The sequence below is a fragment of the Wasmannia auropunctata genome, unplaced genomic scaffold, assembly GCF_000956235.1.
Source record: "Wasmannia auropunctata unplaced genomic scaffold, wasmannia.A_1.0 LD336101.1, whole genome shotgun sequence".
Lineage (NCBI taxonomy): Eukaryota > Metazoa > Arthropoda > Insecta > Hymenoptera > Formicidae > Wasmannia > Wasmannia auropunctata.
This window is the reverse complement of record NW_012026789.1, coordinates 1506449-1519419: the sequence shown is the minus strand read 5'-3', so window position 1 is coordinate 1519419 and position 12971 is coordinate 1506449. Positions and strand designations below refer to the sequence as shown.

Below are 12971 nucleotides of genomic sequence, written 5' to 3'. Positions count from 1 at the left end.
ATGTGATAAGATTTATTAAGAAATATTATGATAATTTTCCATTGAAAATCTAAGAACGATGTGATTTTTAAATAAATTCATATTGAAATGAATATTACGACATATTAAAAAATATTTATGATACTTGCGAAGAATTTATTGTGTTTGTAGAAATCGAAGTGCAAGAATTAAAAAATAGAAAAACTAAAAGAGATGAAAATATTGCTTGTTATTTTATTTAGTGTAATTAAATTTTTTTACATAATTGTTTATTTTATGTTGCTGTTAATTAAAACTTTTGACAATAAGCTTGTATAAGTATTATAATATAAATATTTTAAAAGATATAATATATATATTTTCATTAAATTTGATCGAGAAAATAAATGTTATCTAGAAATATTAGAAATGATAATGCTGGCAAAATCAGCATCGTTTTTATCAACGTTCTATAACAGCGATTCTAGGCAGAGAAGAAATCTTTCTCGTAATGTAACATTTACAGATTCGAATATATTATGACATCTATTGTATGAAGCATAAACCGACTTATAAAATTTATCGAATTCTTATATTATTTATTTAAAGTTATTAGTCGCAATATTTGTTAATTTTTAATTAACAAGCTGACTTTATCACAATCAGATAATATACATATAATTGCAATTTTTTATTTTATCCAGATTGTAGACATTTTTAATATAATATGATAAATTGAATATATACCATCAGATTGTGTAAAACAATTTAGCATCATATCTTTTCTGTGAGAAAAGTGAACTTTTTCAACTTCGAATTTGTTACATTTATTTGCATATTTATCGTTAACAATCTTGTATTAATATTTGTTATTAATATTATTACTATATTCACGTTATCGAATTTTTTTATTATATTCCTATTGTCAAATTTTTTTAGTCTGCGGTGTGATAGATAGTTTGTTTTTCACGGTCTAAAATTTTCATTTAATCTCCATCCGGACTGACATCTTCGAATCTGCCTCTATTCGCTTGGACTTTGTCCGGATGATTAAATAGTAGTTATACACATTTTATGTTATAGATAGTAGCTGTTGTTGGTATAAGTAGTGCTGCATTCTGCATTAGATTTGAGCTGGAATAGCATCTATTTTGTTGGTGACTAAGCTAGTGTTGTAGATGTTGTACCTGATTAAGGATTAGCAATAATCAATTAATTATTAATTAATCATTAATTAATCACTTTGTGCGGGCGGAGATGCTAGGTTTATATACCTTATACAGATTGAGACGCTGAACCCATACCTTTTCAAGGAACTACTGTAGTAGGTGGAGTAGTAGGTGGAGTAGTAGAGGTAGGAGTAGTAGGTGGAGTAGTAGTTGTAATAGTTGTAGTAGATATAGTAGACGTTGAGCTCGAACTTCCTTCAGGCGGAGACGTTGGGCCCGCACTTCCTCCGGACGGAGACGCTGGATTAGATGTAGTAATAGTTGTATTCGTTGGTGCAGATGGTGTTGTGATTATCATTGTTGTACCTAGGGATAATCAATGAATTAATCAAAGCTTTTTTCTCAAAAAAATTATTTTTTATATTAATATTATATACCTATATTTAAGTTCTATTCTATTAGTAATTATTTTACATAAATTCGCTATTTTGATTGCTCTGTATTTTATTAAGCGAATGATTTATCAACACATGTTAAGTATTTAATTTTATATACGAATAAATGACAAAATTTTAGATTATATATTATGAATAAATTGTTATTCTTACCATTGTATTAACAATGAATTATAAATGAAAAAATTTAAATTTAATTATGTATGTATGGCCATACACATATACAAAATTTATAATTACTTCCGTTCTCACGCAGACAATGAAATATAGCGCATAGCGCAAAAATTATTACACGGAAAGAACAATTTTGCTGAATCTAGATCTGAAAAGAATTTTTGTTCAATAGTCAAGACAATTTTGTTGGAAAGTTATAATGATTGCTAGAATATAAAAATGTTTTACAGTAATGCTTATAACTTTAAACTTTTCAAATTATTTTGATAATTGAACAAGTAATTATTTTCAGATCTGTATTTAGCAAAATTTTTAGACCTTTTAACAGAATCGTTCTTTCCGTGTAGATATAATTATTAGATATATAATAATATGTGTAGAGTTAAAATGTTGAGGAATTGAATTAACTTATCTTAGATTAATAATTATTTTTTTATTATTTTCTAAATTGTAATCCCATCTATAATATACACAAAAAAATTAATCAATGATTGCGTAAATTAATATAAAGCTAATAAATTGTGGACAACTATAATGGAAATTATATAATATATAAGAAGTGTTGTTCGATTATCTCTAATATTTGCATAAAATAAGCAATTATAGTTAACAGATATATTTTAGAATTGATTTTTTAACTGATTATTTTTAATATTCTTCATTCATTATACCTGAACCTATAATTATTAAAATGATATCAATGTTATCTCACTTTTCATTGTTGTATTGTGCGGTAAATACAATTCAGGACATTTAGCAGCACACAAGAGATTTATGATATATGGCATGGTATCTGCAGATGTGCAAAACGATTGACAAAATTGTTGACGTAGCCCATCTAGAAACGAAAAGCCAAACCTTCCAGTTCGTGAAGTATCGGTCATGCGTGAAATATAATGGTGTAATCCGTCATGAGGCACAACGTTCTAAATAACATACATGTTGTTCATTAATAATATTCTCTCTCTCTCTCTCTCTCCTCTCATTTTTAATGTTCAAATACACCAATCTTCACGAAAATAATATCCTTATAATATATAATTTGTTATATAGACATTTTTTTCCTTATAAATTAAATTCTATTATTAAAATACATTAATTATAAATTAAAATTTATTAATTTTATACATTAAATTATATACAAAGTTTTTTTATTATAAATTTATGTTTAGAAAATCTAAACTAATTATTCGCTTGAACTGATATATTTAATTTATTGGAAGATACATAAATATGTATCTAATTTACTATAAACATTTACTATAAAAACTCTAATTTACTATAAAAATTTACTATAAACAAGATATATTCCTTATATTTCATTATATTAACGATGGAATATAATAGTCTAATTTGTGTGTCATAAACTAAAATACGGAAATAATGCACATCATGAATAATTATAGAAATTACGTTGATCTAATTTTTATTATTCTAATTTTCTAGCATATATATAGTAGTATTATAGTACATGATAAAAAAACATTGTACTAAAATAAATTATTCTTGGAAACGTTATTTAACAAAAATATGTCTACAATTTGTTTTTACATATTTTTATAATACCTACCGATTTTAAAAATATTACAAATTTACGTTACCTCTGCCAAGATTGTGCCATACACAATAAAGAATCCAATCCATATATAACTTGGATATAACATTGTGTACTTTGCTATTTTCTATGCCTTATATTATAACTGTGAAAGTTTTACTTTAATTATTATAGATATTACTTTGTCACACTCTCTGCAACCATAATAGTCTGAAGTAAATTTTCTGCTCATTTATATAGATGAGAATTGTATATTCTTAAAAATACGAACGTGACGAAGTCGTATACCAACACATTATTCACCTTGTGGGATTTTTTTTCACAGATTGCATATTTTGTTCCTTATCTTATGTATTTAGATATTCTAAAGACAATACAGTGCATGACATGCTTTATCATGACAGATGTCCCATTTTTAAATTTCTTAAATTTTCTTTTTAATGCCATAAAATTAAATAAAGAAAGAATTGATGAAAAACAGAATAGAGCTAAATTTTTAATAATAATTTTTTGATAATTATATTGTAATGTTGGAATGTTGATAAAAAATTGAAATAAAAGTAGATGTATGTAGTAAAAATACAGAAAAAATTGGTAGAAGTATATGTATGTATCAATTTCCAAAATAAAGTTAATTTTTTTAAAATATTTATTAAATTTTTCAAACAAGAGAGATGGTAGAGATATCATAAATGTGTGATGTGGGTGTAATGAAATTTTTTATGAAGTGATTTGTTTTGTCATACAATTATAGATTTACATTATTTATAATTTAGACTCTTTTAATATTCTTTATATTTATGAACAATATGTTTAATATACAGTTAATTTTCATAATATTTGAATTTTATTTAATTTTAAGAATTTAAAAGGGTTATAATTATTTTAAACAAATATTTGTTATATTTTATCTAACGATGTTTTACTTTGTTTTATTTTGTTGTAAATTTACTGACATGCATATAACATAATAATACATGTGCATATGCTTATTTCCATCATACTTAATCACACAATATTTCTTATGTTTTATGAGATTATTTTTCAATCGGTAGGTATATTATAAAAACATGCAAAAACAATTAAGTATTAGAAAGATTAAGAAATATTACAAACAATTAATATGAGATAACGTCAACACTGTCAAAGCGGATCTTGGCGTTTAAATTGTAAGATTCACATTTTAAAATATTATTGAGCACCAAGATTCGCTTTGACCGTTGATCTCATATTAATTGCATGTAAAAACAAATTTTGAACATGTTTTTGTTAAATAACGTTTTCAAGAATAATTTATTTTACTACAATGTTTTTATCATGCACTATAACATTTTTTGTATTAGAAAATTAGAATAATAAAATTTAGATTTCCGTAATTTCCGTAATTATTCATGTGCATGATTTCATGCATGTGTATTTTTCATGATGTGCATGTGTATTTTAGTTTTATTTTAAAGTAATAATTAGATCATTGCATACCAAAAAAATATTTTGCGTATATGTACAGTATTATGAGTAATTATTATTGTAAATAATGAAACGTTAGTAAGTTTTCGCAACTTTTATCTCGACATAAGAAGTGATTCGCACGTGACTTGAATGCAGATAAGGATATCGCTATAAAAATTAAGAAGGTCAAAACTATTTTTACCTATTATCCTTACTGTTCCAACACGTCGCTGAATAGTCGGATTAGCACAAGAAAGGTATAACTTTGTGTTGTATTTATCTTTATAACCCTGTTATATGCAACCCGTTCTTCATGGTCGTAAAGCGATTTTTTTTCCCCGCTTATTATGACAACAAATATGAAATTTATATGAATTGAAGCGTAATCCATAATTACGTATTTCTTATTTAAATGTTTATAATTAAAAAAAACTTTTATTTTAAAAAAGCAATAAATATATAACGATAAAATTATGATAAATGATGTCTAATACTTGTAGAAGTAGTATTATTCTTATTTAAAATTTAATTACTGTAAAATAATAACTAATATATACATATTTATGTAATAAATATATTTTATAATTGTATTAAATACATAACAAAGTAAAATTTGGTAATATATATTTAAATATTACAATTAATAGTGAATGGAAATATATTTTTGATATTTTTTATATTGAAGATAAGCGAAGGAAAGATAAAAATTCAGAAAAATTGCATATGTTATATAAAAATAATTATTGCAAAGCAGTTAAAAATGTTTCTAAAATAAATTGCAATAATCAAAAAGAGAAAATGAGGTAAAATGATAAAGTTTTTCATTCAAAATTCGCTTTATTATCAGTTTTTATTTTATTAGGTTATTTTGTTATCGACGCAGTTAAATAAGCGCGTAATTCAATGTCCTAATTAGGAACTCTTTGCAGAATTAAGAGAACATCTAATTTTTCGATGAAAGAAAAACTCTTTCTTTTCGCAATTTTTCCTGAAAGCAAATACATTCTCTTAGTTCAGAATATATTCGGACGTTGCTATGACCTTTCGCAGAGCACGAAACTACGTCACGGTGTAGGATGTAGGAAGGTGCTGCCTGGTAGCAAGGTGATAGCCACGACGTGATCACGTTAGCAATGACGCCAGAGAGAGCCCAGCGGGTCGATAACAATGAGACCGACAACGACAGCCCAAGAACATTTCTGGCGCCCTAGTCTCTCCTCCCAGAGCTGCCGGTCCTTTTTGTTGTCCGCTCGTTTTTGCTCGCGCTTTTACTTTTCGTGTAAATCTTTTTCGACCACCCGTCTTCTCTCTCTCTCCCTCTCCTGGCCGCTCCTCCATTTCAATTAGTTAATGCCTGCGAATAAAAAGAGTGCCCCGCGATACGACGCATTCTCGGATCATTGCGGGGAAGAAATCAATCCGCTGGAAAGCGTCTCGGTGTAAGCATCGCGAATTTATCTCGCTAATTCGATACACCATAAAAAACGTAATTCAAACACATTAATCCTGGCGCCGATAACGCAGAGGTGTAACATTCACAGACGGTTCCTTTTACCATCGGCTAATCGTTCGATACTAGTTTCCATTTTATTTCCAATGGGCGCAGCACCTTCAAGTAATTTCGAATTATTCCAATATTTTCAATATTTAAACTGATTTTTCATTCATTCATTATTCCGATATCTATTGTATTAATTGGATGAGTTTAATTCCAAAATCATTTATAATTTTTTCAATGAAAAAGGAATTATTTCGATATCAGATAGTTTTTCCATTCTCTGTATTTTTCGGTGATAATTATTGGATTTATTTTGAAAGAATGTAATATATATTCTTATGTTACACATGGCGACAATAGGGTTCAATCACAATGTCACTAATTGTAATTTATTTTTGAGTGAAAAAGAAATTATTCCAAATTTCTTTTGATATACGTATGTACAAGGTGCGGAATGATGAAACTCATCAGAATTTAAATTAGGGCTACTTCCAATACTACAGTTTTAATACATTTAATACAGCAAATTGAAATTGCAAGATTTCGATTAGGTGATTCTCGCTTAAAAGAATTTGACGCGTTTCACGCGAATCTGACAGCGAAAGTATCGATACCGTTATGTACCACGGAATCCCACTTGTTTCGCGTCAGCCTCGGTGCTTGAACTGTCCTCGGAAAAAAAAGATCAGGAAGCCGTCTTGCCGTTGCGGAGATTTGCGCGATCGCCCGGCTAAACGTACTTAATGCGATCGTCGACCGGGCGCCTCTAGCAGCGCGGAATTATTCGTGAAAGTAATTGGGGTCTCTCGTTACGAAACTCGTCTCTCAAGAAAGTAATTCAACGATGGTGTAAGATACTTTCGTAATTCTCGGCTGCATCCCTAATTGGGCCTGCATATGCCAATCGATTCCCTCGTTCAGTCAGGCATCTCGCTCGCGCTAACAAATCGTGGGAGCGAATAACGCGCAGATGGCCGTCGCTCGATGACGTCTAAGATGAATCTTTCGTCGTTCATGCGATCGATACGCCCGGAAGTGCAACCTGCAAAGTCGCGAATCCGAACATCTGCACGTCCTACGGGTCTTGAATATGCTTTTCGATCTTCAGAATTCGATCGCGAAACCGGATTAAGCCGCGGAATCTATTAGCGACAGTCGATAATACGTTGTGAAATATAATTTTATTATATTGATTCTTTTAAAATATAAAGATTTAACACAAATTAATCAACGTCTCTATCATATTTTATAAAACAAAAAATGTTATAAATGTGCTAATAAGATATCGTTCCTTTTTTAAAAATTTAATTTTACATTGTATTTATTTTAAAGAGAGAAATTATATTATTAAATTATTTATATTGATTAGAAAGATTATACTGTATTTATAATATAATTATATCTCGCAACTCCGTCGATAATCTCGACAAATGAATTCGGCTCCAAAGTGAAATTTATAAAAATATATGGAAATAAATGTTGAGACACATCGTTAGAATTTAAAAAAGTAAAATAGCTATTATTTGATAACGTATATAATTAAGTCAGTGAAGTCATTATTAATTAATAAATATCGAATAATGATATCCGAACATGATTATCCAAATTCTAACGGAGAGCACAAACGAATCAGTCAAAGAGTGAGAGAAGGAGAATGAGATTCGCGTATGCGCACTTGGTTGAAAGTTGATATCGTTATTCGAACGTGCGAAAATATGGTTATATTGATGGAATTGAAGACAATTTGATCGCGATTGAAGAAGCTTCTACGTAAGAATTTAATCTGCTCGCTTTTGAAATAGACCCCGAGAATAAAGTAAATATCATGATGCCAAAACAGCACTATTACGTCATTCACTTTGAACTTGCGTTACGAATTAACACGTACGGACGAGTAAATAGACTTGTCTTGATTATTCGCACTGACGGATTCATGTGTCGATCGCGAGACTTAATAAAAAGATTGTGTAGGCCGTCAATGTGATTGAAGGCATCGCCGATGGAAGATTGCGGAGGTGTGCAGTTCCATGCGGAGGATTCCGCCGACACTCGGCTCCTTGACGTTCCTCCAGGGAGTTTCGGTCTCGAGACGGAGGGCGATAGTGGCGTAGGGTGCATATCGAAGGGAAGATGAGAATGGGCGAAGGGAAGGAAGCGCTAGGAAGGGTAGTAGGCGAATAGATGAAGAGACTGGATGTAGAGGCGAAGAGGAGAAAGAGAGGAGGGGGGGAGAGAAAGTGAGAGGGAGACAGAGAGAGAAAGAGAGTGGGAGAGATGAGGGCGCATTCCCGGTCAGGAGCGTGGAAAAGGGCGATCGGGGAGGTTACGGGGTGGTGGCGTGGGTGCGCGGTGGTACTGGTTCTTGCCGAGAGAAACAAGAGAGAGGAAGAGGGAGAACGGAGGAGGGAGTGGGCGAGGAGAGGGATGGAGAGAGACGAATGACGAGAAACGAAAGGATCCCCGGGAGTACGACCGAGAGAGGAGACGAGCACGAGTGGAGGCGAACGAAGGAGAGAAAGAGAGAGAGAGAGAGAGTGTCTAAAGGGTGCGAGGGAGACGATACGATTAAGGAGAAATAGCACGAACGAGAGACAGGATAGTGAGATAGAAGGGAAGCGTAAGCAAGGCGAAAACGAGATGGAATGACTCCTACAGAAGAATGAAAGGACGAAAGAATCGAAGAGGAAGACTCGTTTGGAGAGGCAAGAAGACGTACGGAGAGCAAACAGAGAGGAAGAGGGATCGGGTTCGGGGTGGCGTGTGATGAAGGGGGACATAGATCGCGTGTACTGTGAAGAAAGAGAGAGGAGGCGGCGAGAGAGGGATAAAGTCTGGCGGAGAGAGGAGGGCGGAGTGAGGCCGGTGGGCGCGAAGGGGGTGAGGAGATGAGGACGGAGGAGAGCGAGACGAGTAAGAGATAGAGCGATGCGTATAGCAAAGGGGATAGGGAGAGGGAGGATGAGAGCAGAAGCGAGCGCGCGAGACGCGGCGGGGAATAGAGCAAACCAGAGTCGACTCGGATATGAGGGTGTCGCGCAAGCCGGTCACGCCGAGGTTTCCATGGCAACGACAGGCGATAAATCAACCCGCAACATCCCCGAGTACCGTCAGATAAAACCACATACACATATGTGTACATATACGTGCACATACGCGCGTTCGCGCGCGGACATACCGACCGGCAACTCCGCGCCCAAAAAGTTTTCCCTTCGGCCGATTTATGCCGCCGCCGCCGCCGCCGCCGCCTGCAGCGACGCGAGAGCGCTTTGCCGCCAGGAAATCTTCTTCTCTTTCCCTCTGCCAGATACACCCTCTACCGCTTTCTCTCGCTCCTGCTCATCCCTTCCTTCGATTCTTCTCCCTGTAGTCCTCATCGTTCTCCAACTCTCTCCTTTGCTATGCATATCCCTTTCTCTCTCTTTTTCTCATTTTTACCTCCTTTTCTTTTTACCTCTTTTCTGTCTCTCTTTCTCTCTCGTACTCTCTTCTCTAGTTCTCGCCAACCCTCCAATAGCCTGTCGTTATCCCTTTCTCTATGCTCTCTTCGTTTCTCATCGCGTATCTCTGTTCGTCTCACATTCCGCTCCTCTGGGTACCTTCCTTCGCATTTCCCACACCAGATGAGTATAGTGAGAACACGATGAGAAATATGTATACACAGTGTCCAACTCGTCACAGTGCCAACCTTACATTCTCAATCTTTGATAAACGAATTACTTTAAACGTTATTTTAACTTACTGCATATCTATTTCCTGTCAGATTAATCTTAAAAATCGTAGCGTTATGGTGACCTACTTTCGAAAATTTGAAAATAAATCAGAAAAACGGGAGTAAGCGAGAGACATAAAATGCAGATAAAGTAGATTGATTTATGTCATTAATCTGGCTTTCGTTAGAATTGTTTTTATCACACAAAAATTGCTACAATTACAAGTTTTTATTCACCGAAATTTTTTTAAAAGAATGTTCAACTTGTGAGAAAAAAATTAGGAAAAAATTTTGATTACTTAAATATTTAATTACTCATTCAGATTCGCATTTAAGCCAATACTTAAATGAATGGCTTAAATGAGAATTTTTACAATGGCTCGTACAATTTTATTTTCTCCTTTTTCAATTATTTTCAGCTTATAGTCAAAATTAATTAAAATTATTTTATACTGTAGAATGAATTAATAAATGAACAAATAAATTTGATAAATGCATAAATAAATTTAATCGAAGGAAGCGGCACGCATTTAAAAGATGCGCGCCTCCGGTGCCGCGCGTAAGTATGTAGATACGTCCTGCATACTGCGTGACGTTTCCCTCGCGGGGGAAGTAAAATGCGTGGGCCGCAAATAAACCCTTGCGAGCCTAATCTCATTTAGCATACCACTGACGTCACCCGAGGCGCCCCCGTGACGTTGGTCGACTCTGTCGGTGACGTATTGCGCCTCTCGGTGAGCGTCCTTGCTAAGAATGGTTAAGGTCGGAGTAATTGAACGTTCCTACGCACAACGCGTGTACGATTTTTATAGACCCCGGATAGGGTAATGAATTTATTTCCTGCCCTTTTGAAATAAACGCCCAGTCGATGAAATTATTGTAGTTTATTCCTGGAATTTAACTGGATCAAAATGAACAATTACAATAGACTTCGAAACGAAGCAACTATTAGAATAGCATATTTAAACTTGAATTATATTTTTCGTGCATATATTTATTTTAAATCGTTAAATTTATCTAACCGATGTTAATATTGACTTCCGCTTATGGACTATTTTGTTGGTTTTCTTAATAAAATCAAATTTGAGATAAAGTGATACGATGCGAAATTTGTAAATTCTCTGTATAAGTTCTTCAAAAATGTCTCAGCGACACTCTAAATATATAACAATTTTTTAAAAATTAATAAAATAAAATGTGTGAATAAAATATTATTAGTAGTACAACAGGAAAAATATTTTGGACTTATGTCTTAATTTTAGAAACATCTAAACTGACTTTGATTGATATCGATTACTTTTGCAGGAATAATCGCAGCATGTTCGATATTACAGTTCGATATTTGAGATCTCGAGCTTAAGGGTTCAATTACGCGCGATAATATTCCGACACGCTTTTTTTCCCCGTGTCGGAATGAATATATCCCGGCGCCGTCATATCGCGCCGCGCTACTATTTTAACGCGGAGTACATCGGATGATCAGCAGAGACACCTGTTGCTCTTTAATTTGACGTAACGCGTATGCGATCATAAGGTCGTTCGACTCTGAAAAATTGCCGGCTCATTACGGATGGGTGCAACGCGTAGCAAGAAATAAGAGCAATAAAGGACACGTAGCGGTTCAAGCATGATAATAATCCCCGCTCCGTCCGTCCGTCCGCTATTTAACCAAATCACGTAGTTCATAGAACGCAAAAGTGCACTCCATCAAAGCGATTCACACCGGGGGAATCCGATTAATTTCATCGCGCCGGTAAAAGTGGATAAAGAGCTCCCGTTGATGAATCGCACGTTCGCTCCCCCTCTGGTTCGTAAATGGAGAATCTTATTTGGAGATTCGACCTACTTTCCGCGGCTTGAAGTTGAACCTCACTTCTGAGACTTCCAGTACATCGCGTCGACTGTCCTCGCAAACCACCGATACCAAAATTTTATATCGACAGGTTGCTATTATTATCTGAATCTGATCATGAGTTGAATTTGAAATTACAATTACTTGCTTTTATGTCATCCAATTCTATCAATCTATTGACAGTTATGAAAATTTATATCCTAGTCTTACAATTTTTCAGTCAAATAATTTGACGACTCTGTTGATCGATTTTTTTTTTAAATGAAAAAGCAAAAAGGAATTGTTTTATTCTTCTCAATCTTTTTTAAACATAAAGCGTTTTTGTCATCAAGTTAAACTAAAATTTTGTCAAAAAGAGTCCAACTAAAATTTATAACCAAAAGAAGAAATTTTGTATTTTAATTTTCTTTATTTCGAGTAAGATTAATCAATATATACTCGAAGCAATCTCTCGTTCAATTTGCCCGTTAGATCATGCGGTTAACGCAGGATGTTTTTGTGACACCCTGAATATTGCGAATCTCTTCGGCAAGCACGCGAATTCGTGGAACATCCACCGCAATGATTGATGCTATCTCGCGCACGATGAATCCACGTAGTTTGTTGCACGTAGGCAGCGTTTAACATTTGCACGAAGGTTGTTTATACATGCATCAAGTGTGACCCTCGACCGGCGCGCGGTCACTCAATTTTCGGGGCCGTTCAAAGTAGTCGGATAGAATGATAATCTGGGAGCAGCTTGGTAGTTGGTAGGTATTGATCTGTCGGTTGGGGTGTTACTGTGTGGTATGGTTGGTCGGTGGGCTGGATAGGTGGGTGGTTGTGCCATGGTAGGCGAGGTAGAGGCATGGGGATGTGGAGATGAGGTAGTGCGGCGAGAGGGTGTTTCAGAAGGGTGGGTGGAGACAGGAATGGGGATGAGAGGTCGGGTCGGAACGCCAACAGCTCTAGCCTTATTCAACTCTCTCTCTCTCTCTCTCTCTCCTCCCCCTCCTCTTTTTGCCTCCCTCCTCTCTCTCTCTCTCGCTCTCTCTCCCTTCCTCTTCCTTTCCTTTTTCATCCTTCTCTCTCTCTCTCTCTCTCTCTCTCTCTCTCTCTCTCTACTTCTACTCTCTTTTCTTCTTTCCTTAATGCTCTTTTCTATCTTTCTCT

The 12971-nt window shown here is 34.2% G+C and overlaps 1 protein-coding gene across 1 annotated transcript; it reads right to left on the bottom strand.

Annotated features, from left to right (window-relative positions):
* Nucleotides 1–649: 649 nt before the first annotated feature.
* LOC105458286 (platelet glycoprotein Ib alpha chain) lies at nt 650–3608 on the bottom strand. The gene is made up of 4 exons (XM_011703464.1): nt 3358–3608; nt 2469–2682; nt 1263–1493; nt 650–1145 (listed from the first exon to the last, which is right to left on the bottom strand). Exons 1-3 carry the CDS (start codon nt 3418–3420, stop codon nt 1267–1269), a joined length of 504 nt encoding a protein of 167 aa, XP_011701766.1. The 5' UTR covers nt 3421–3608; the 3' UTR covers nt 650–1145; nt 1263–1266.
* Between the last annotated feature and the right edge of the window lie 9363 nt (nt 3609–12971).

What these genes read in the sequence shown, in the direction of transcription:
- LOC105458286 (XM_011703464.1), bottom strand. Translation starts at nt 3,420, where the DNA reads ATGTTATATCCAAGTTATATATGGATTGGATTCTTTATTGTGTATGGC. An exon ending in ATGGCACAATCTTGGCAGAG is followed by an intron (nt 2,683 to 3,357) that starts GTAACGTAAATT and finishes TATGTTATTTAG; the next exon opens with AACGTTGTGCCTCATGACGG. An exon ending in GCACAATACAACAATGAAAA is followed by an intron (nt 1,494 to 2,468) that starts GTGAGATAACAT and finishes GATTATCCCTAG; the next exon opens with GTACAACAATGATAATCACA.